At 50.2% G+C, this 23,978-nt stretch overlaps 1 protein-coding gene across 1 annotated transcript in view; it reads right to left on the minus strand.

Moving 5' to 3' along the window:
- Positions 1-22,509: 22,509 nt before the first annotated feature.
- The window catches only part of LOC134932918 (uncharacterized), a 106,348-nt gene continuing 104,879 nt past the window's right edge, over positions 22,510-23,978 (minus strand). Inside the window, exons 2-4 of the mRNA XM_063927774.1 lie at positions 23,881-23,940; positions 23,593-23,805; positions 22,510-23,215 (exon numbers count right to left, since the gene is read on the minus strand). Coding sequence (XP_063783844.1) covers positions 22,548-23,204 — 657 coding nt within the window. The 5' untranslated portion in view covers positions 23,205-23,215; positions 23,593-23,805; positions 23,881-23,940 and the 3' untranslated portion in view covers positions 22,510-22,547. The remainder of the gene's footprint in view (positions 23,216-23,592; positions 23,806-23,880; positions 23,941-23,978) is intronic.

Below are 23,978 nucleotides of genomic sequence, written 5' to 3' on the forward strand. Positions count from 1 at the left end.
ACCCACCTCAATATCACTCCCCACTTTGTTTATATGAAGCATACATCACCTGTTCTGTTATTAACCACTGAATAAAAAATCCCAAAAAAACAAAACACAAACTATGGTTTTTAAATAAATCAGGCAGAAGTAAAAACAGACACAGCAACGTTTCAGGGACCTAGTCCATTTTATCAAGACATGTCTCTCTCACCATGGCATATACCTGACCTGTGCCCGAAGACGCAGACTGGTGGGAAGGGGCTCGCTGTATGGCCCATTTTCTAGGACTCCACCACACCACCTCATTCTCCAAAATTTGGGCCTTGAGGTCCTTGCAAGGACAGCAATGCCATTTGGACTTTGTTGGATATGGCCTAGTTGCAAAGGGGCCCCATAACAGTTTAAGCTTTAGGGCCCCAAAAATGTAGGCCCCCCATTGGTTATGTTCTCTGATGCAGAAATGTTTATATACCATGTCCTACATTGTCTTATTCTGTAAGTCGCTGTTTTCCAATTTTGTTTTCCTAATTTGCTCTCTATGTACTTTGTTAGGAATCCTTGTGCTGCCATATAAATACACAATAAAAGTAATAAAATATATATATATATATATATATATATATATATATATATATACATACATACATACATACAGTGATCGAAGTGGACATTTTGAAGTGGGGGTATGCAAAAGTCAAGGACGCAATTATGCGCGCGCCAAAGGCACGCATGCTCCAGAAAAGGGGGTGTGGTCACAAAAAGGGGGCGTGTCCAGTGTAGTAGAACCCCTTATAGTACTATCTAGTACTGGTGCCCCTTTCACATTATAGCACACGGTACGAGCCGAAATTCACATTGTAGCACACTGAATGAGCCGACATTCACATTGTAGCACACTGAATGAGCCGAAATTCACATTGTAGCACACTGAATGATCCGAAATTCACATTGTAGCACACTGAATGAGCCGAAATTCACATTGTAGCACACTGAATGAGCCGAAATTCACATTGTAGCACACTGAATGAGCCGAAATTCACATTGTAGCACACTGAATGAACCGACATTCACATTGTAGCACACTGAATGAGCCGAAACTCACATTGTAGCACACTGAATGAGCCGACATTCACATTATAGCACACTGAATGAGCCGAAATTCACATTGTAGCACACTGAATGAGCCGACATTCACATTATAGCACACTGAATGAGCCGAAATTCACATTGTAGCACACTGAATGAGCCGACATTCACATTGTAGCACACTGAATGAGCCGACATTCACATTGTAGCACACTGAATGAGCCGAAATTCACATTGTAGCACACTGAATGAGTCGAAATTCACATTGTAGCACACTGAATGAGCCGAAAGTCACATTGTAGCACACTGAATGAGCCGAAATTCACATTATAGCACACAGAATGAGCTGAAATTGTGACAGCCGGGACAGCCAGAATGACGACAGGGAGAGAGAGTGACGACAGGGAGAGAGAGTGACGACAGGGAGAGAGAGTGACGACAGTGCCAGCAGGGAGAGAGAGAGTGACGACAGGGAGAGAGAGTGATGACAGGGAGAGAGAGTGACGACAGTGACAGCAGGGAGAGAGAGAGTGACGACAGTGACAGCAGGGAGAGAGAGTGACGACAGTGATAGCAGTGAGAGAGAGAGTGACAGTAGGGACAGGGACAGTAATGAAAGGGAGAGAGGGTGACAGCAGGGGAACATTACCTGACTCATTTGTTGCGGGTGAGCGGCTGGTGGCGTTGGGCGGCGGTGAGCGGCTGGCGGCAGTGAGCGGTGGGCGACGGTGGTGAGCGGCTGTGAGCTGGTACAGCACTTTACACAGCCGCTGGCCCCGAGCAGGGACGGGAGCAACATGTGCAGCAGGATGGCCACTTCCCTCGCCTCCTGCTGCACTTTCATTTCCTCATTTCCGGGTTAGTGGAAGTGGCGGTATACCATACCGCCGTATACCGCCCCACTTCGACCACTGTATATATATATATATATATATATATAGTATTTGAGTCTACGGTAACCCAACTTGAAAAACGCTAGCAAACCAGCACACCACCTTTTTAAGCAAATGAAAAACATTCTTTAATACTTAAAAAGCTTCAGACTTTCATATACAAAAATGCAGCATATATACTCATCTGAACTTCATGGATGTAGTCAGCTAATAGACACATGGCCATCCCTACGGCCCGTTTCGGCTATTGCACCTTCCTCATGGGGTCAGCCTGACTGTTTAAATAATAGGGTGTGACCGCTTGACCGAGGTCTACTAGGTGGGATCAGTATATGTGGTCACATTCAGATTTGGTGGCCTCTTGTGACCAATAGCTCCAGTTCACCTGGTGCTGGCTGTGGAAGGTCTCAGTCCATTTGTGTTATTGTAGCCTCAGCGGCTCCAAGTCAGGACTCTGTGGTTTTAAATAAAAGAAATAAGAGTGTGTTGTCCTGTGCTTCATTCATGATGCCGGCAATCAAAATCCCGGCACCGTAATCCTGAAACGCAGCCACAAGACCGATGCCGGAATCCAGACATCAGTTGAAATGCAGAAGCTGGAATCCTAACAGCCATCACCTTGATTGTAAGTATGCCGGGGACAGTTAGGGCTGAAACACACACTCCGGTTTTTCCCGGATGGCAAAAAGCCGGACAAACTTTGTCCGGCTTTTTGCCATCCGGGAGAAACCGGCAGTGTCTGTCACACAGGACGGCTTTGAGCCGTGTGTGATGCTGTGCGCATGCGCAGCATCAGACACGGCTTCAGAAAAAACCGTTGTGTGTGAAAGCTCCCCTTCACACACATGGTTTACTGGCTCCAAAGACGGACCGGCGGCCGCCCGGCCGCCGGACCTTCCAGTGGTGAGACCCGGCTGCACCCCGGCAGCCGGGCCGGGCCGTGCAGTGTGAAGGGACCCTGCCCCTCACACTGTTAACTACAATGCCGGCACGGGAAAAAGCCGTCCGGCTTTTTCCCGGCCGGCAAAAAACGGGTAGTGTGTTTCAGCCCTTAGGGTTAGTCTACGGATGGGGGGGGGGGGGGGGAGTTAGGGTTAGACTGGGACTAGGGGTCATGTTCAGGCACCACTGAGGAGGGTTAGACTGCGGGGACGGGAGGGTTAGGCTTAGGCGGCGGGGGAAAGGTTCCACTGAGTAGGGTTAAGCTGTGGGGAAGGGAGGGTTAGCCTTGGGCTGCAGGGAGGGGGGTTAGAGTTAGGTGCCACCAGGGAAGGTTAGGCTGCAGGGGGGAGGGTTAGGGATGAGGGTAAGTATACTTACCAAACCCCTTGTCAGGATTGTTACCATCGGGATGCCGCTGTCGGTCTTCTGACTGTTGGCATCTTGAATGCCGGTCAAGCGTATGACACCATGGGGTGCGTGTAGATAGATTTATGTGGGATGAATGTCCTGTAGCATCAGACACTAGTGGTCCTTACCTGGCCACTGAGTAAAATAATATGTTCAAAGATAGCGGTTACTGCCTAAATTGGGTGCAAATTGCAATATCTACAAAAAAACTATGTCTTGATGTAATTTCTACATTAGTACAATATCTGCAAACTTGCAGGTTTAACATTTTTGTGAACATTTATCAAAATAGATTACTTCATTCACTATGTTTACTCAAATTAAAAAACAACCCTTTTTAAAACTGTCCAGTTGTGATAGCAGATAACAGTACTGTATGTGTACGGGTGCACAGACCTCCTACTACCTAGTCACTGGAATTCTGTCTTGACCAATGTCACACTGCCAGCAGTAACTATGGAGGATGGAAGCACAGATATGTGTGCCTCAGTTCCTTTGAAGTGCTGCCCGATGGATTTCCTGTCTGCTGTCAAGACTTTTGCTGGGAAGCCTGCTGCTGATGAATCTCCATCTCCCTTCTCACCATTGGGGTTCCTGCCAGTGGGCAGGGCCGTAACTACGTGTGTGCCAAGGGGGCTTGGCACACAGCGCAGTTGCCCTGAGGGCGCAACGGCCAGCGGCATGTAATGAGTCAAATTGACTCATTACATGCCGCCGAAGTCTGCGCCGTGCTCCCCGCTGTGTAGGGAGAAGAGGACCAGCGCCGGGCAGCGGAGAGAAGGAGGAGGAGGGAGGGGGAGCAGAGAGCCGCAGCAGCGCTATTTGATTGGTAGTAAGCGCCGCTGCAGCATCCCCCTCTCCTCCTGTATTGGCTGCCCGGCGCTGCTAAGGATGCTGGGATGCGGTTCCCCAGCATCCACAGCAGCGCCAGGCAACCAATACAGGAGGAGAGGGGGATGCTGCAGCGGCGCTTACTACCAATCAAATAGCGCTGCTGCTGCTCCCTGCCCCCCCTCCCTCCTCCTCCTTCTCACCTCACACAGCCTGCACCGAGAGGAAGCTGCGCGAGGAGCCTGTCAGCGGGGAGAAGGTAAGTATATCCCCCCCCTCTCTCTCTCTCTCTCTCTCTCTCACCGTCTGCCGCAATGTGTAAAATGGGGTCTCGTCTGCCGCAATGTGTAAAATGGGGTCTCGTCTGCCGCAATGTGTAAAATGGGGTCTCGTCTGCCGCAATGTGTACAATGGGGTCTCGTCTGCCGCAATGTGTAAAATGGGGTCTCGTCTGCCGCAATGTGTAAAATGGGGTCCCGGCTGCCGCAATGTGTAAAATGGGGTCCCGGCTGCCGCAATGTGTAAAAAGGAGGCCTGGCTGCCGCAATGTGTAAAAATGGGGACTGGCTGCCGCAATGTGTAAAAAGGGGGACTGGATGCCGCAATGTGTAAAAATGGGGACTGGCTGCCGCAATGTGTAAAAAGGGGGACTGGATGCCGCAATGTGTAAAAAGGGGGACTGGCTGCCGCAATGTGTAAAAAGGGGGACTGGATGCCGCAATGTGTAAAAAGGGGGACTGGATGCCGCAATGTGTAAAAAGGGGGACTGGCTGCCGCAATTTGTAAAAAGGGGGACTGGCTGCCGCAATGTGTAAAAAGGGGGCCTGGCTGCCGCAATGTGTAAATGTGTATGTCTTACATGGGGGGGGGGCGCCACTGTCGTTTCTTGCACACAGCGCTAAAATGGCTAGTTACAGCACTGCCAGTGGGACTCCCCTCCCTACAGGCTAGTAGTAGTAAATCGCGGGCATAAAGAATAGTGTAGGGGGCGTGGCCTAATGCCGCGAGTGGGCGGGGCTACGAGCATGTTCCGAAAACATTTTACAAAAATTGATCTGGGGGGTGGGGGTGGGGTGGAGGAATGCATGCCAGAGGGGGAAGGACCGAGGATGCTGCATGCTGCAGTGGCAGGGGGCGGGGGAGGGGGGGGGGAATCCTGTCGGGGGGAATCCTGTCTACAGCAGCAAAGTCATCTGCAGATGCAGTGGGCCTATTTTGGAGGCTGGTCCTGGAGCTGCAGCTCCATCAGCCCCATTGTTAATCCGGCCCTGAGCGTATGACACCATGGGGTGCGTGTAGATAGATTTATGTGGGATGAATGTCCTGTAGCATCAGACACTAGTGGTCCTTACCTGGCCACTGAGTAAAATAATATGTTCAAAGATAGCGGTTACTGCCTAAATTGGGTGCAAATTGCAATATCTACAAAAAAACTATGTCTTGATGTAATTTCTACATTAGTACAATATCTGCAAACTTGCAGGTTTAACATTTTTGTGAACATTTATCAAAATAGATTACTTCATTCACTATGTTTACTCAAATTAAAAAACAACCCTTTTTAAAACTGTCCAGTTGTGATAGCAGATAACAGTACTGTATGTGTACGGGTGCACAGACCTCCTACTACCTAGTCACTGGAATTCTGTCTTGACCAATGTCACACTGCCAGCAGTAACTATGGAGGATGGAAGCACAGATATGTGTGCCTCAGTTCCTTTGAAGTGCTGCCCGATGGATTTCCTGTCTGCTGTCAAGACTTTTGCTGGGAAGCCTGCTGCTGAAGAATCTCCATCTCCCTTCTCACCATTGGGGTTCCTGCCAGTGGGACTCCCCTCCCTACAGGCTAGTAGTAGTAAATCGCGGGCATAAAGAATAGTGTAGGGGGCGTGGCCTAATGCCACGAGTGGGCGGGGCTACGAGCATGTTCCGAAAACATTTTACAAAAATTGATCTGGGGTGGGGGGGTGGGGTGGAGGTGGAGGAATGCATGCCAGAGGGGGAAGGACCGAGGATGCTGCATGCTGCAGTGGCAGGGGGCGGGGGGGAGGGGGGGGAGAATCCTGTCTACAGCAGCAAAGTCATCTGCAGATGCAGTGGGCCTATTTTGGAGGCTGGGCCTGGAGCTGCAGCTCCATCAGCCCCATTGTTAATCCGGCCCTGGTAGCGGCTGTATTGTGTGTGCTAGTATGCTGCGTTCGCACCCAGGAAGGATGCGTTTGCATCATGATTGACAGGCGACAGGCGTCTAAGGGCAGCAACACGACGTGGGAAGGGGGGGGGGCAATAAATGTAGGTGTGTCATAGACGGTTTTGGGGTGGCCGTTGAGGTCTCTTACATTTCTTGCAATAGGAAACATGGCACAGGACCACCTGTTATGCAGCCATGCTGTGCAGGCAGGGGTCTACCTCTATTTGATGTGATTGCAACTGAACTGCAATTGCATCGCGGGGTGGTGCCACACATGCTGGGCGGTCACAAGCATGTGAGTACGATTGCAGTTTTTGCTCCAATCAACTCTGAATCACCCCCAAGATCACAATATCCAACATCAACACCACTTGAAAAAGGGACGTATGGTATATTTTTGTGACTAACATTATATGTAATAGCACCTTTACCTGTGTTTACAGTCTCCCCCTTAATTAATGCATTGTTATTTCTAAGGGTGTGGGGACGCACTTTTGGCTGAGTAACACAAATTTAGGCTGCTTAGCGCACATTTTGAGGATTGTGTATCATTAGACTACAGTACTCTGTAAAACCCTGTGGAGTAGGTTGGTGCTAAGTAAATGAAGGATAATAAAACATCTTGGACATATAACTCTGTTAATTCATACAATAATTATCTAGTCTTCAGTAGCGACTCCAACACACTAGGTTTTCTAACATTTCTTATTTAGTCACAAATTTATTAACATGGAATATACAATTATATAGAAATATTAATTTGTCATAAAGCTCATTGATGGAAATCAGCCTGCAATGACGAGCACTGCACAATTGATCTTAAGAACTCATTGGCCACAAGTTCACCATGTACATGGTGGAAAGCACTAGGAGATTGGACAGTTAATTCTCCATGAATGTGGTGGAAAGCTCTCTGGAGATAGAACAGCTGAGTCCCCATGCGCATGGTGTATAGCACTTGGGGGATTGGACAGCTGCTCCCCGTATGTGGTGGAACATGCTCGTGTTACTGGACAACTGGATTCCTATGTGCACGGTGGAAAGCATGGGCTGCGGCAGAGGTCAGTTGAGGTTTATCCGTATCCACTGTGCAAGGCATGAAAGCTGGAAGACGTGCAAAGGGCAGCTTAGAGACTTCAGTGTCACTTTTATACTCCATGATGCAGATAATACATGAGTCTTTTGCTTCAGCCTCTGTGTAATGGTGACATGGCAATCTGTCTCTTTCTTTTATCTGGATAAAGATCTCTTGCTGAGTGGGAGTTTGTCTTGGACCTGAGATGACATTTGGTCTTGGTGTCACTATATTCTCAAGACCTCTGAGCATGTAGCGGACTTGTGGAGGGAATCTTCCCCTTTTCTCTCCTCTGACAGACCCATGTCCTACATCTCAGAGTCCATTCTCTCTGCCTATGATCTTGTTCTGTTTCTTGTATCATGTCTCGCTCCTGGATTGTGATCTGAAGAGATCGATCTATATTACAGCTATATTACAGCTATAATGCCCATAGATAAAATGTAAAAATCAATGATGATAAAGAACATGAGCTGCAGAAATAATAGGATTTTAATTACCTACCGGTAAATCCTTTTCTCGTAGTCCGTAGAGGATGCTGGGGTCCATATTAGTTCCATGGGGTATAGACGGGTCCACCAGGAGCCATTGGCACTTTAAGAGTTTAACTGTGGGCTGGCTCCTCCCTCTATGCCCCTACTACCAGACTCAGTCTACAAACTGTGCCCGAGGAGACAACATACTTCGAGAGAAGGAAATACACAGATAGTGGCGAGATTCATACCAGCTCACACAACAGGCAAATCCGGCTAACATGCCGGAAAACTCAGCAACAGCTGAAACTGTACTAAAACAGTAAATAACGCAGAACTTACCTAGGAACCAGGCAGTACTGAACTATAAAACCAATGCAGGTAAACGAAGCGCTGGGCGGGCGCCCAGCATCCTCTACGGACTATGAGAAAAGGATTTACCGGTAGGTAATTAAAAACCTATTTTCTCTTACTTCCTAGAGGATGCTGGGGTCCACATTAGTACCATGGGAATGTACCGAAACTCCCAGAACGGGAGGGAGAGCGCGGAGGCTCCTGCAAGACCGCTTGACCAAACTTGAGGTTATCAGAGGCCAAAGTATCGAACCTGTAAAACGTAGCAAACGTGTTCGACCCAGACCAAGGAGGCTGCTCGGCAAAGCTGTACAGCTGAGACACCCCGGGCAGCAGCTCGTGAAGAGCCCACCTTACGAGTAGAATGGGCCTTCACAGATTTTGGACACAGCAACCCTGTCGTAGAATATGCATGCTGGATGGTGAACCTGATCCAGCGTGAAATCGACTGCTTAGAAGCAAGACACCCAATTTTCTTGGGATCATAGAGGACAAACAGAGAGTCAGATTTTCTATGACGAGCTGTCCTCTTCACATAAATCTTCAAAGCCCGCACAACATCCAAGGCCTTTGAAGCAATTGAGGAGTCAGTAGCCACTGGCACCACAATAGGTTGGTTGATATGAAAGCTGATACAACCTTAGGCAGGAACTGTAGATGAGTCCTGAGATCCGCCCTATCTTCATGGAAGATCAGATAGGGACTTTTACAAGACAAAGGCCCCAATTCCGATACGCGTCGAGCAGAAGCTAAGGCCAACAAAGTGACCGCCTTCCACGTGAGAAACTTGATTTCAGCCTCCTGTAGAGGCTCAAACCAATCCGATTGCAGGAACTGCAACACCACATCAAGATCCTAGGGTGCCGCCGGCGCCACAAAGGGAGGCTGGATGTGCAGAACCCCTTTCAAAAAGGTCTGAACCTCAGGGAGGACAGCCAATTGTTTTTGGAAGAAAATGGACAAAGCTGAGATTTGGACTTTGATGGAACCCAATCTCAGGCCCATATCCACACCTGCTTGCAGGAAAAGGGGAAAACGTCCAAGTTGAAACTCCACCACAGGAAATTTCTTGGATTCACACCAAGAAACATATTTTTTCCAAATTCGATGGTAATGTGTAGACGTTACCCCCTTCCTAGCCTGTAGCAGGGTAGGAATAATCTCACTCGGGATATCCTTCCGAGCTAAGATCTGGCGTTCAACCTCCATGCCGTCAAACGTAGCCGTGGCAAGTCTTGATAAGCGAACGACCCCTGCAGTAGCAGATCCTCCCGAAGAGGTAAGAGCCTTGGATCTTCCAGCAGAAGATCCAGCAGATCCGCGTACCAAGCCCTCCTTGGCCAGTCCGGAGCAATGAGGATTGCCATAACCTTTATTCTTCTTACTAGTTGAAGAACTTTTGGTATCAGAGTAAGTGGAGGGAACACATACACTGATGTGAACACCCACGGTGTTATCAGTGCGTCCAACACCACCGCCTGCGGGTCTTTCGACCTGGAACAGTACCTCGCAGCTTCTTGTTGAGGCGGGAGGCCATCATCTATGTGAGGAACCCCCCCCCACCAACCGGTTACCTCCTCGAACACCTCCGGGTGGAGGCCCCACTCTCCAGGATGGAGATCGTGTCTGCTGAGGAAGTCTGCTTCCCAGTTGTCTACTCCCAGAATGAAGATTGCTGACATCGCCACCGTGTGTCTTTCTGCCCAGAGGAGGATTCTTGACACCTCTGACATTGCAGCCCTGCTCTTCGTTCCGCCTTGTCGGTTTATGTAGGCCACTGTGGTCATGCACCTGAACAGCCCGATCCTGTAGAAGGTGTGCTGCTTGCAGAAGGCCATTGTACACGGCTCTTAGCTCCAAGATGTTTATTGGGAGAAGGGATTCTTGATCCGACCACCTTCCCTGGAAGGTTTCCCCCTGAGCGACTGCTCCCCAATCTCTTAGACTTGCATCTGTGGTTAGAAGGATCCAGTACTGAACTACAAACCTTCGGCCTTCCAGAAGGTGTAGTAGTTGTAGCCACCAGAGGAGCGAAATCCTGGCTTTCGGTGACAGACGTATCCTCTGGTGCATATGTAGGTGAGATCCCGACCACTGGTCCAAGAGATCCAGCTGAAAGGATTGAGCATGAAACCTTCCATACTGCAGCCTCATAGGAGGCAACCATCTTCCCCAGAAGGCGGATGCACTGATGAACCGATACCCAGGCAGGCTTCAAGACATCCCGGACCATTGTTTGGATCACCAATGCTTTCTCCACCAGTAGAAACACCCTCTGCACTTTGAGAGCAATGGATCTTAACAACTTCTCCCTGGACGACGCCTTGATCAGGAGATCGTCCAGATACGGAATTATGTTCACCCCTTGCTTGCGAAGGAGAACCATCATCTCTGCCATCACCTTGGTGAAGACCCTCGGTGCTGTGGAGAGGCCAAACGGCAGTGCCTGAAAATGATAGTGATCGTCTAACAGTGCAAACCTGAGATATGCTTGATGCGGCGACCAAATGGGAATGTGGAGGTGCGCATCCTTGATGTCCAGGGACACCAGGAACTCCTCCTCCGTCAGTCCTGAGATGACAGCTCTCAGAGACTCCATCTTGAATTTGAACTCTCTGAGATAAGGGTTCACAGATTTTAAGTTAAGAAATGGCCGTACCGAACCATCCGGCTTCGGTATCATGAAAAGGTTCGAATAGTAACCTTTGTTCCACTGATGAGGTGGAACTGGAACAATGACCTCGGACACCACCAATTTTCGGATAGCCTCCAGAAGAATTGTTCTGTCTGCCGGCAGAGCTGGCAAGCCTGATTTGAAGAAATGGTGAGGTGGGAGAGTTTGAAACTCCAGCCTGTACCCCCCCCCGGACACTATATCCTGTACCCAAGGGTCCAGGCTGGATGGCATCCAGACGCGTCTGAAATGCCAGAGTCTCGCCCCCACCTGACCTTCCTCCAGGCCGGGCTGTCCACCGTCATGCGGAGGACTTTGGGGTACCAGAAGCAGGCTTCTGGTCTTGGGAACCTGCGGGAGCAGGCTTCTTTCCTTTAGCACGACCACCTCTGAAGAAGGTGTTAGAAGGCTTGTTCTTTCTAGGCCTCGCAGGCCGAAAGGACTGGGACGTGGCTGGTGTAAAAGGCTTCTTTGTAGCCGGTGCAGCTGAGGGGAGAAAAGGAGACTTACCCGCGGTAGCCGTGGCAATCCACGCATCCAGCGTCTCCCCAAAGAGAGCCTGACCTGTATATGGTAGGCCCTCCACACTCTTCCTGGATTCCGCGTCCGTAGACCATTGGCGCAGCCAGAGACCCCTGTGAGCCGAGATGGACATGGAGGAGATCCCCGCAGCCATGGAACCCAGATCCTTCATGGAATCTACCAGGAACTCTGCAGAATCCTGAATATTACGTAACAATAAATCAACGTCACCTTTGTCCATCGTAGTCAAGCCCTCCTGCAGAGTGACTGACCACCTGGCAATAGCTTTAGAAATCCATGCACAGGCAATAGTAGGCCGCAGTATAGCCCCTGAAGCCGTGTAAATAGATTTTAGTGTAGCATCCACCTTGCAATCTGCCGGGTCCTTCAACGCAGTAGATCCCGGGACTGGTAAAGCCACCTGTTTTGACAGCCTGGAGACAGAGGCGTCAACTATCGGCGGAGACTCCCACTTCTTTTTATCTTCCTCGGCCAGGAGGTAGAAATACTTTGTACCTTTGTTCTACCTTCCCCTGGCAGTTCCTCACCCGCCCCAGCATCAACCACGGCAGGCAGCAGCTGAAGCCACTGTAGGCGCCGGGGTGCGGCACCGCACCGCATTACAATAAAGAAATACTGCATAGGGGGGCGTGGCCTGGCTGTCTTGGAGAGTGGACGTGCTCTCCTCAGCTCCTGCACATCCAATCTCCCTATTACCCCTCTCCTTCCCTTGACCTGCACCAGGCTGCCCCGAACTCCCTCCTGTGTCTCCCTGTATGTGCCCGCAGCTGCTGTGGGGAACCCGCGGAGTCGGGGAGTGCTTTTAAGCACTCCTGCGGATTGCGGCCTCCCCCCAGCCTGAAACCAGGGACTCGAGTTTGGCGCCGGGCCGAAGTGGCGGACCGGACCCGCGATTCTGCCGAGTGCCGCGGCCTCTCTCCCGTTCCGCCTGTACCCCCCTTTACCCACACCTGGGGACTGAGGGCTGCCCGGCTAGAGGACAACTCCTGGAGGCCACAACACGAGCGGCGGCCGCCTCGCTGGAGGACACCGGGGGGCTGACTCTGCGGCCGGAGAGACCCGACACTGACGGCAGACAGCGGGACCCCTGGGGTATGTACTGATCCCTACGGCCCCTGCCTTAGGACCCGATCCTGGGGCGCTGTGGAGGCTTCCGGCGGTTCCCGGAGGTCGCGGCCTGCTCCCCGATCTGAAGCCGGGACCTTGATTTTGGCGGCGGCCCGCCCGGGAGCTCCGAGCCCGAGTTACACTCGCGGGAGGCTCCCGCGGGCGCCTGACGGTCGTCCCCCCCCTCCTCCGCCCATACCTGCTGGTTGCCCGAGCCCCCGAACACCGGGGACCCCCCTGGGAGGTTCCGGAGCTACGCCTCGCAGCACCACTGGCGGCCATCTTACAAGCCTCCCTCACTACCTACAGGCTGGGATCCCCCAGCCCTCTGGAGCACACATCATACTCCACCTGGAGGCCGTTCCCGCTACTACCCACAGACCTCCCTTCCCCCTGCTGTCCGGCCCTGGTGCTGCCCCGATCACTGGCTGGTCCATGCCCGGGGCTCATCTCTGCGGACCCTGAACAGAGGTGGTCCTTCACAGAGCTCCGCCCCCTGCGACCTCTGTCTGTTTGCCTACTCTCCGGGGCCACATGGGCCCCCTGCTCTCCTGGGGCTCCCTGGACCTACCTCACCTGCCGTGCTCGGCTGAACACACCATGATGCCTCCTTAAGACCCTCGCCTTGCCTTCCCTGGTCCTGAGCCTCGCTGCTGGAGCGCCACATTCACTCCCCACCCTGCTGTCCACCTCCTTTTTCATATGTTCACGATGACCAGAGGTGGCAAAAAGTCACAGGGGTCCGACTTCACACCATTCCTTACCAAAAAAAACACCCCGGCCAAGAGCTGATGCTCCCGGACCCCCCCCCCCCGGGGTCCCTCCGACTCGGAGGCCGAGGACGACGATCTCACGCCCCTCACCCGCAAGGACTTTCTCTCCCTCCTTAAAGAGATGCGGGATGTTTAGACCTCAGTCCAGGCTCTCCACTCCCTGAAATCCGATATTGCCGACATCGGCTCCAGAACCGATCAACTTGAACGACGAGTGGAGGAGGTGGTGTCGTTCCAGCAAACGGTCGAGACCGACTTCCATCAACTCCGCCAAGATGTCGCCCACTTGCGGGAGGAGCATGAGGACCAGGACAATAGGGTGAGGAGAGACAACCTGAGGATCCGGGGTGTCCCTGAGGAGGTCGAGGCGGCCCACCTTGACCTCTACCTCAAGCGCCTCTTTGCACATCTGTCACCTGACACCCCTGAGGAACATCTGCTCCTGGATCGAGCGCATCGAGCCCTGCGACCTCGCTCTCAGGACTCCTCCCAGCCCAGGGATGTCATTCTCCGCCTGCACTACTTCACTGCGAAGGAGGCTGTCATGAGAGAGGCCCGACGACTGGGATCTGTGACTTTCCAGAATACCCCTCTTCAGATTTTCCAAGACTTATCTCCGCTCACTCTGGCCAAACGCCGAGACTTCAAACCCGTTACTTCCCTGCTCTCCCGTCATAATGTTAAATATCGCTGGGGTTTCCCTTTTCGTATCCTGGTCTGGCACCAAGGGAAGCTCCTCTCGGCCAGGGATCTATGCGAGGCCCAAACGCTGCTCTCCAAACTGGGCATCCCCACAGCCGAACAGGATATCCATACTCAACGCCTGCCGCCGCGGACACAGCGGGACCCGATTCAGCCCCCTCGATCGGAGTGGTCTACGGTCCCGGCCTCTGCAGCCTCCCAGGCTCCGCCTCCGGTTCCCTGATGGACTTTCAGCCTTCTACTCCAATGGCTTCTCTACTTAATTTGGGTCGACCCTCCCTGGTCGCACTACCCTACCCGGGGTGCTGTTCCACTTTAGGCTCCCCATATCCTGATCTCCCGGCCCCTTAGTTACCTCAAGACTGTTCTGTTGTTATCCCCTGTTAAAATGTTATGCTGCTGATATGTTAACATGCTGAAACTTGAGTTTTTGTTCTCCATCTATCCCCCCCCCCTCTCCCTTTCCTTCCGGAGCTGGCGCTCCATCTGTCTTCTGTTCCTGTCTTCTCTCCAGCTTTCTCCCTCAGGTATCTCCAGGGGAGGCTTGCCTCCTACCTTTCGCCAAGCGGTTTGTGATCCGTAGCCCGGACCCCATGCCGCGCCCCCTTAGGGCTTTGAGCCCTCTCGCTGACCTAGGTGCCCTCCCGACACCTAGTACCCCTTTCCCCTGTCAGCACTACCGGTCCTGGCCTCTACTGCCGGATGACCAACCACCCTCCCTCCCCTCCCGGTTTCCTTTCCTTCCCCCCTCCCTTCTGACCACACTCTCTCTCGCTCTATATCCTTCTTCTCTATCTTTCTCTCTCCTTCTTCTACTTTCAGTGCTCTCCGCTCTTTCCACTCTGCCTACCTCACCGATGCTTGCCCATGGGTCTCCGGGTACTATCTTTTAATGTAAAGGGCTTGAATAGCCCCCAAAAGAGAGGTAAGCTCTTTGCCTCCCTTAAACTCCATAAAGGTGACCTGATCTTCCTACAGGAGACTCACTTCCTACATGACTCCCATCCTACCCTGCAATGTAAACCATACATTGACTCCTTCCATGCCTGCGACCACTCGGCCAAGAAACGAGGAGTTGCGATTTTATTTGCCCGCCACCTCACCTTTGAGCTTCTAGACTCATATCCCGACAAAGAGGGCCGGTTTCTCGTCTTGGTGGGGAAACTTAATAACAACCTCTGCACCCTAGCCAACGTTTATGCCCCTAACCAACGACAGGAACGATTCTTTACAAAGCTAGATAACCTACATACCCGAGTCCGGCAAGGCGACCTCATACTTGCTGGGGACTTTAACTCCGTTTTGAACCCACAGGTAGACCGCTCTCCCTCTCCCCCTACTGCGTCCTCGTCGGACTCCCTCCGCTCCAGATCTCTCCTCCGTCTCATGCGATCCCAGCTTCTCTACGACTCCTGGAGGATAAAATACTCCTCTGCCCGCGACTATACTTTCTACTCTGCCCCTCATAATTCCTATTCCCGCATTGATATGGTCCTGCTCAGCCACGATCTCGCCTTAAATCTCCACGATGCCCATATTCATCCACTGATCTGGTCAGATCATGCCCCTATCACCTGCGATCTCTCGGGTCTGGTCTCACGCCCTCGCCCCATGACATGGCGCCTTAACGACTCCCTCCTTCACAACCCTGAGATATGTTCCCATCTTCGGGACACAATCTCCGACTATTTTACCTTGAATGATACCCCCGATATCTCTAGGTCCACTCTCTGGTTGGCACACAAGGCAGTTCTTCGTGGCCATGTTATCAGCCTAGCGTCAAAAGCTAAAAAACAATCCCTCTCTCAGTTTAACAAACTCTCTATTAAACTCCACTCTCTTGAGACTCAGCATAAGGCGTCCTCCGACCAGGCTATCTTGTCCGAACTCCGTACTGTTAAGGCGGAACTTGATCTCCTTCTCACTGCACGGGTGGCCAAACGTCTTAAGTGGCTTCGCCAATCCTTTTATGAGAAGGGAGACAAAGCGGACAAGATCCTAGCGGCACGACTCCGTTCCACGAGAGCCAAAACTAATATTGTCTCTATCAGAAACTCTCTCAATCAACTTGTCCAGGACCCCGCTGCCGTTCGAGCTGCCTTCCAATCCTACTACGCTGACCTGTACAACCTCCCACCCCCCTCACCTGGTTCCTCCCCTCTCCCCCACTCCGATCTAGTCTCCCACTTTCTTTCTGCTTCTAACTTGCCTAGACTACCCCAGGACGCCATGGACCATCTTAACAGTGAGATCTCGGTGGAAGAAATTGTCCAGACTATACTCATGCAAAAAGTCGGTTAATCCCCGGGCCCGGATGGGTTCACGGCTCTTTACTACAAAAAATTCTCTGCTCTTCTCTCTCCCCACCTTCAGTCCCTGTTCAATAGGATTGTCCATGGCGACTCCTTTCCTCCTGAGATGTTGGAGGCTAGAATTGTGGTGATCCCCAAAGAAGGCAAGGACGCCCTTAACTGCGCTAGCTACCGCCCTATATCACTCCTGAACTTGGACTTGGAAAATTTTTGCTAAGATCCTGGCCAACGGCCTTAACCCATACCTCCCCTCCCTTGTTCATTACGACCAGGTGGGGTTTATCCCGGGCCGTCAGGCGAGAGATAACACCAGGCGCGCTATTGATCTTATACATATCTCGAACTCCAGGGGATCCCCCACTATCATGCTCTCCTTGGATGCTGAAAAAGCATTTGACCAGATCTCCTGGAGTTTTCTGAGTGCCGCCCTGGAGGCCTATGGCTTGTCCGGTGGCTTTCTCACTGGCGTCCTAGCACTATACTCCGCCCCCTCTGCTACAGTTTTAATCAATGGTGTCCCATCAGCCCCACTTAGCATCTCCAATGGCACACGTCAGGGTTGCCCCCTCTCGCCGCTAATATTTGCCCTCATTATTGAGCCCCTCGCTTCTCAAATTAGAGCTCACTCAGATATACACGGAATACAAGTAGGCCGCACCGACCCTAAAATCTCCCTCTTCGCTGACGACATTCTGTTTTCTCTGACCCAACCCCTTATCTCACTCCCAAACTTATTCTCAATCCTACATTCTTATAGCCTTATCTCAGGCTACAAGATCAACTACTCCAAATCCGAGGCCATGCTGCTTCATATCCCTCATCGGGAGGCTGAGTCCCTTCGCGCTAACTTTAATTTTAAATGGCAGCCCACAAAGATTAAATATCTGGGGATATACCTGACTTCTCGTTATGATTCCCTCTTCCGAGAAAACTTTCCACCCCTCACCAACACACTCCCTGACCTGACCTCCTGGAACAGTCTTTTTATTTTGTGGCTGGGCAGGATCATAGCGGTTAAAATGACCATAATCCCCAAGTGGCTTTATCTTTTCCAGACCCTCCCGGTGGCAGTCCCAGCCTCCTTACTTCGCACTATCCAACGAGCCCTTGTGCGTTTTATTTGGAACCACAGACCCCCCCGCATAGCCGCCAATACCCTGAAAAGGCCAACCTCCGCGGGAGGTAGAGGCCTTCCTGACGTCAAACTTTACTATCTCGCCTCTCACTTATCCCATATTGTAAGCTCTTATGCTCCTCCGGGATCTGTATCTTGGCTGGATATTGAAGCAGCCTTCATTGGCCTCCCGGACCTGACCCCCTTGTGGGGTCTGCCCTCCGCCTCCCGACCCCCAACCTCTAAACTTCTCCCCACTATTAAAATTAACCTTAAAACATGGGACTCCCTCTCCCTGAAGAATGGTCTCACCACTACCCCCTCGCCCTTGACCCCTATCTGGCAGAACCCTATGTTTCCTCCTGGACTCTCAACTGTGAGGTTCCGTCTATGGTTAACGCTGGGCTTCAAATTCCCGACCAACTTTGCCGATCGGGGCCAATGGCTGTCCCTGCCTGACCTCCAACAAAACACCCCTTCACACCCACTTAATCCCTTCCAATTCCTACAAATATGCCACTTTCTAGGCTCTCTCCCCTCCGACGCCCTACTTCGTGTCCTTACCCCCTTTGAAAGCTTATGCATCAACTCCCACCTCTCCAAGGGCCTAATCTCCCAACTCTACTCTCTTTTACTAGATGCCTCCCTTCCCCCCTCCCGGCCCCATGAGCTTGCATGGGAACGTGATCTTGGGCCCCCACCAGAAAGTGAAGACTGGGAGGACATGAGACTGGGGATTGCTAAATGCTCTATTGCCACTGCTTTTAAGGAAACGGCCTACAAAGTTTACTACCGTTGGTACTACACCCCTGACTGACTCAACAAACTGTTTCCGTCTTCCTCCCCTAATTGCTGGAGGAACTGCGGGGCTAGAGGCACTATGCTCCACATATGGTGGACCTGCCCGTCCATTGCTTCCTTCTGGAACCTAGTCCACTCCCTCAATTCGCTTCTGTATTCTCCTGTGCTGAAAGATCCTGTGCTGAAAGATCCTTGGATCTTTTTGCTATGCTACCCCCCCCCCCCCCCCCCCGCTAATAGCTCTTAACTGGAAGAGCCCCTCTCCACCCTCCCTTAAAACTAAAATTTGGTACATTGCCTCAATGGAAAAGATTACATACTATCTCCACGACCGAGGTCACATTTTTGACCAGGTCTGGGCCCCTTGGCTCGCTGCTGAACGTAGATTGCCATCCCCCTTCTCTTACCTCTAACTTCCTCCGCAGACCCATGGGCACTGCCTACTACTCCTCCTTCAGACCTTTCTTCTTTTCTTCTCTTCTCTCTCTTTCTTCTCCTTCCCTTTTCCCTGTCTTCTCTCGTCTCCTTCTTGACCCCCCTCTTCCTCTTCCTTCTGATCTTACTATTTCTAGGATATACACTGTGTACAGATTATACCGTGGTTCTCTCCCCCCTTATCCCCCTCTCCCTCCTCTCCTCCCCCCCCCCCCCCGAATTCTACATTTGAATCTTACTGTTTTTCCTTCATTGACTAACTTTGTTGTCTATTTGAAAATTTGTGGTTTATGCTGGACGCTGGTTCTGATGGCCAACTGTCCCATGTTTTCATGTCATGTTTTTTTTTTGCTATACTTAGCCACGTATAAATAAAGAATTTCAAAAAAAGAAATACTGCATAAACTACAGCTCCCAGCAGCCCTTGCTGCCGGAGCTCACAGAAGTAAGGGCTGCTGGGAGCTGTAGTTTATGCAGTGTTTCTTTATTGTAATGTGGCGCGGTGCCGGACTCCGGCGCCTACAGTGGCTCCAACTGCTGCCTGCCGTGGTTGTTGCCTGTTGCTGGGGCGGGTGAGGAACTGCCAGGGGAAGGGGGAACAAAGGTGCTGCCTCTTCACGTCCTTCCAATGCCCAGCATGAATGTATGTGTCTTGCCAGACGTGTGTGCTCGTTCTCACTCGGCTTCCATCTCCCTGTGTCCGTCGCGAGTGGCCAGACGGGTTCGGCTTACCGGCGCGGTGTATGGTCCCGGCTTCTGCACACAGCGGTGGAGGTTTGCCTGGTGGATGGTTTTATGCTTACAAACTGGCCCAAAGAGTGGGTCAAATTTGGTACGAGAATATCTTAACCTGTGATGTGTGTTTTTAATGATGCATTCATAAAATAAAAATGATCTGCACTATGGGCGCATTCTCCTAAAATTCTTTTTCCAGACATTTCTGCTGAAAGGGATTCTGAGCCCCTGGGGAATTGCTGCGGTGTTCGTTGCATCAGTGCTAACAGTCCAAGGGATGATCACCTGTGAACTGTAAACGATTTAATTGAAAAAACACCAGCGCACCTGTACATCGTTTTTTTACAATATATATATATTGCTCAAAGTGGGCCAGCACTATGAGCACTGACAGTGAAGACACCTGTCACCACAATTTTTTCTAATTTGGCGTTATTCACGCGCCAGTTGGAGCTCTTGAACCGGCAGCCAATCAGCTCCTGCATTTAAAGGTCTAAAGCATAAGCCTCCGTTATTAAGTGTCAGTAGGGGTCGAAACTTGAAGGACTTTCTCCTCAGACCGGATCTGCGTCCTGAGCCAGTAGAGAGAATGAACTGGCTGTCCTGTACCAAAGGTTACTTCAAGTGCCTTGGCTGTAACATATGTAGAGCAATGATTTCCGGAAAATGTTTCTGTCATCCGCACAATGGGTGTAATATTAATTTGAAACAAAGGCTCACGTGTCAGCTTGATCATGTGGTTTATTTTCTCAGTTGCCCTTGTGGCTTGCTATATGTGGGGAAAACTATACGCACTTTTAGGGAAAGGATGACCCAGCATCGATATACCATCCGGTTAGCGTTAGAAACTGGTGTGTCTGACAAGCCCGTAGCTGTACATTTTATGAAGGAACATCACCAGTTATCTCAATTGCGCTATATGATCATAGATTGGATACCTCCACTGACAAGTGGTGGTGATCGGGACCTCTTGTTGTTAAAAAGAGAAGCAAGATGGATCCATGTACTTGATACAGTTGCCCCAAAGGGCCTGAATGAGATGTACCCCTTGAATATGTTTTTGTAAAAAAAAAAATTTTTTTGATCAGGATCACTCACACTGAATCTATGGGGTATATTTACTAAGCTCCCGATTTTGACCGAGATGGCGTTTTTTCTTCAAAGTGTCATCTCGGTAATTTACTAAACACTAATCACGGCAGTGATGAGGGCATTCGTAATTTTGTGCAAGTCCAAGTTTAAAATTACGAATGAATACACCATCGGTCAAATTACGCCTGTTTAGATATGAATCACGGTCATTTACTAACCATTCGTAATTGTAATTGCTGCCGCGAAAATGCTTTCGCGGCCGCGAAAAATTACAAATCGTAATTTTTTCCTAAAAAAAAACGCGCCAGCCTTTGAAAACCGCGTTTGCATGTGTACTCAATTATCCATTACTCACACCTGAATGTTTGGCCCTATAAAAGTGTTTCAGCCACATTCTGAACTTCTCTCACTCTGAAATGGCGGCTGTGGTGTGTGGCAATGGTTTTTTGTTTGCTGTGGGATACCTTAGACTGCTCCATGAGGCTTCCAGGAATCAGGCCCAGGTAAGTGAACATGGTCAACAGGTTGTCCAGGTACCGCGGAGGCTGCGGCAGCCTCGTTTTTTTAGAGGGCGTTTAAACTTAAATGCATTGTCCGATGATAGGGTCATACAGATGTTCCGCCTAAATAGAACCAACATTTTCCACCTGTATGACCTTGTCAAACTGGGCATAGACCCTGAGACAGCACGCTCTCGCTCTGTCTCAGGCCTACACAAACTCCTGGCTGTGTTACACTTTATGGCTACTGGGAGCTTCCAGGCTGTGGCAGGCGACGTCATTGGTATCTCACAGCCCACCTTTTCAAAATATTTGATGCAGGTGAGTCTAAAAATACATATGCGGTTATGGCTAAGTGTTGCTTCTGTAAGTTGAAACACCACAGTATTGTAGAGACTACCTAACATGACACTCACCTTAGCTTCTTTAATGTCCACTCAGGTTTTGGATGTGTTGGAGCCACACATTAAAGCCTCAATCTGCTTCCCTACCGAGGAGTCGGAGTGGAGTGCTGTCAGGGTAGCTTTCTATGAGCTTGCAGGCATGCCCAATGTGCTGGGGGCCATAGATTGCACACACGTCCAGCTGAGATCACCTAAGGGCCGCCAATATATCTATACTAATAGGCATCTGGATCAATCAACTAATGTCCAGGTGGTCTGTGATGCAAAATTAAAAATTATGAGTGTTGTTGCAGGTTACCCTGGTGCCTGCCATGACTCCTTCATCCTCAGTCAGTCATCGCTCTTCGATAAATTTGAGGAGGGACAAATGCCTGATGGCTGGCTGTTGGGTATGTTGAAAATGTTTTGTGTGTATGTCTTTTAACCACAAACTAGAGTTTGGATGAGGTGAAAGAATAATCTTACATATGTACTAATGTTGACTATATATGTTTTTCAGGTGATGGGGGTTACGGCTGCTACTCTTGGCTCCTTACTCCATTGTCCCTACCTGATTCTCCTGCTGAACACAGTTACAATCATGCACATAAGGCTACGCGGAATGTGATAGAAAGATGTTTTGGTGTGCTGAAGTCACGGTTTCGGTGTCTGGATAAATCTGCAGGCCTTTTGTTGTATAGTCCCTCAAAGGTGACTAGAATTGTGTTCTGCTGCTGTTTTCTCCATAATCTGTGTTTAAGTCAACATCTGGCACATGATGAGGGAGAAAGCAGTCAGCAAGCAGAGGAGTTAGATCCATCTGGTGACAGTGTGAGTACAAATGTAGGGAGGCAGGTACGGCAAGAAGTGATCCAGCGATATTTTACAGGTCAGTTTTAAAAGGCTGTAATTATCCTTGACTCAACACTTTGCACTACTTTCTATTGTGTGTTTTGTAACTTACTGTTTGTTGTTTAGAGTGGAGTGTCCATTGTGCTTAGTTTATGCTAAAAAAACATTTGCAGTCATTTCCCTAGAAAAACATACATACATACACTGCTGCTTCGACAATGTTGGAGACGGACACAGGAAGTTGTGTGTTTGTCAAATGCAAAATTTTATTTGTAAATTAACAGATTTTTTACTTTTTGCGCTTGTGTGTGCTGGGTGCTGTATCACTGGCACGTGCTCTTGAGGAACGCCGAACAGGGGAGGTTACTGGCGTTTGGATAGGGGTCGTGGTCCCCGAGCTGGAGGTTACTTGCTGAGCTCCCATCAAAGAAATATTACTGCTTAAATTATTTAGGCTGGCAATCAGCTGAGTGTTAGTAGCAGTGTGGCTGGCTACAATCCTGGATAAGGACTCATTCACCACTTGATTGTGTTGAATGAGCTGAACGAGTGCCTGCTGATGGCGCTGTTGCTCATCTATAATGCGGGATAAATGGGCAAGCATTTGGCTGTTGTCAGCCCTAATTTGCTCCATTGAGGTAGCCATTCGCCCTACTTGTACTATCAGTCTGCCCGAGTTGCGACTAATACGCGGTAGATGATGGGGCAGACTGGCAAGGTGTTGTGTATGTGCGGTCAGGCTGGCATTGCTTTGGACCTGTTGGCTTGTCCAACTGGCCCAAAAATCATCTGGAATTTGGCTGGGAAGCGGAGCTTGTGCCAGTTGTGGACTGATGGATGCTTGGGGGATATCCTGCAACTGTATTGGCTGGCTTGGGTCAACAGCTGTAAGTTGCAGGGTGATGGTAGGCTGTTGGTCTTGGCCCTGCTGGTCCTCGTCGGCCATCAAGCTGTGCTCTGTATGGGGTGGACAACATGCAATGTTTTAATTTATTTGAATTTTCAAGGCTAATAATACACATTACTACATTTATAATACTCCTTTTTTGACTTATTAACACTTGATTTTACCTTTTTCATTTTTTTTTTTTTTTTTGGCGAAATGTTCCCGTGTGTGTGCTTAATTTTGAAACAAATCAGAATTTTTCAACCAAAGATGTTGTCGAGAACATCCACTAAGACCTTATATATTTGTAAAAGACCACCTTTAGCAATTGAAGACGGAACAACACATTGCTTGTTCTGGAAAACATGTAAACTCCAAACCAACTAACAACATATTAACTGTACTGTGTATATTATTGCTTATGTGTAAAATTTCTGATTTTACTCACCAGATAACTGAGGTGATCGGGGCTCATCACTCTGAGAACTCGCCAATAGTGCCAGTGGTGGCTGGGGTGACACTGCAGAAAGTCTTCGCCTGGGTGGGGATGATGGAGCCGCAGAATCCGAGCCAAGACGCCGTGACTTACTTGGCCTCCTGGGTAAGTGGCCCAAGCCCTGTGATGGGCGCCTTACAGGAGGTCGGCTTCCAGAAGCAGAACCTAGGTGGCCAAAAAAAAATTAATATTTTGTACTTCTATGTTTTTTCAGAATATGTGACTACAGTGAAGACTTACCTGCAATCCCAGCATCATCCTGACTTGGCTGAGGCCTGTCTGGGCGGCTGGTCTGTGTGACTGTTGAAAAAGAGACCCAAACATTATTACTATGCTTT

The sequence above is a fragment of the Pseudophryne corroboree genome, chromosome 6 (assembly GCF_028390025.1).
Source record: "Pseudophryne corroboree isolate aPseCor3 chromosome 6, aPseCor3.hap2, whole genome shotgun sequence".
In the NCBI taxonomy this organism is placed as follows: Eukaryota; Metazoa; Chordata; class Amphibia; order Anura; family Myobatrachidae; genus Pseudophryne; species Pseudophryne corroboree.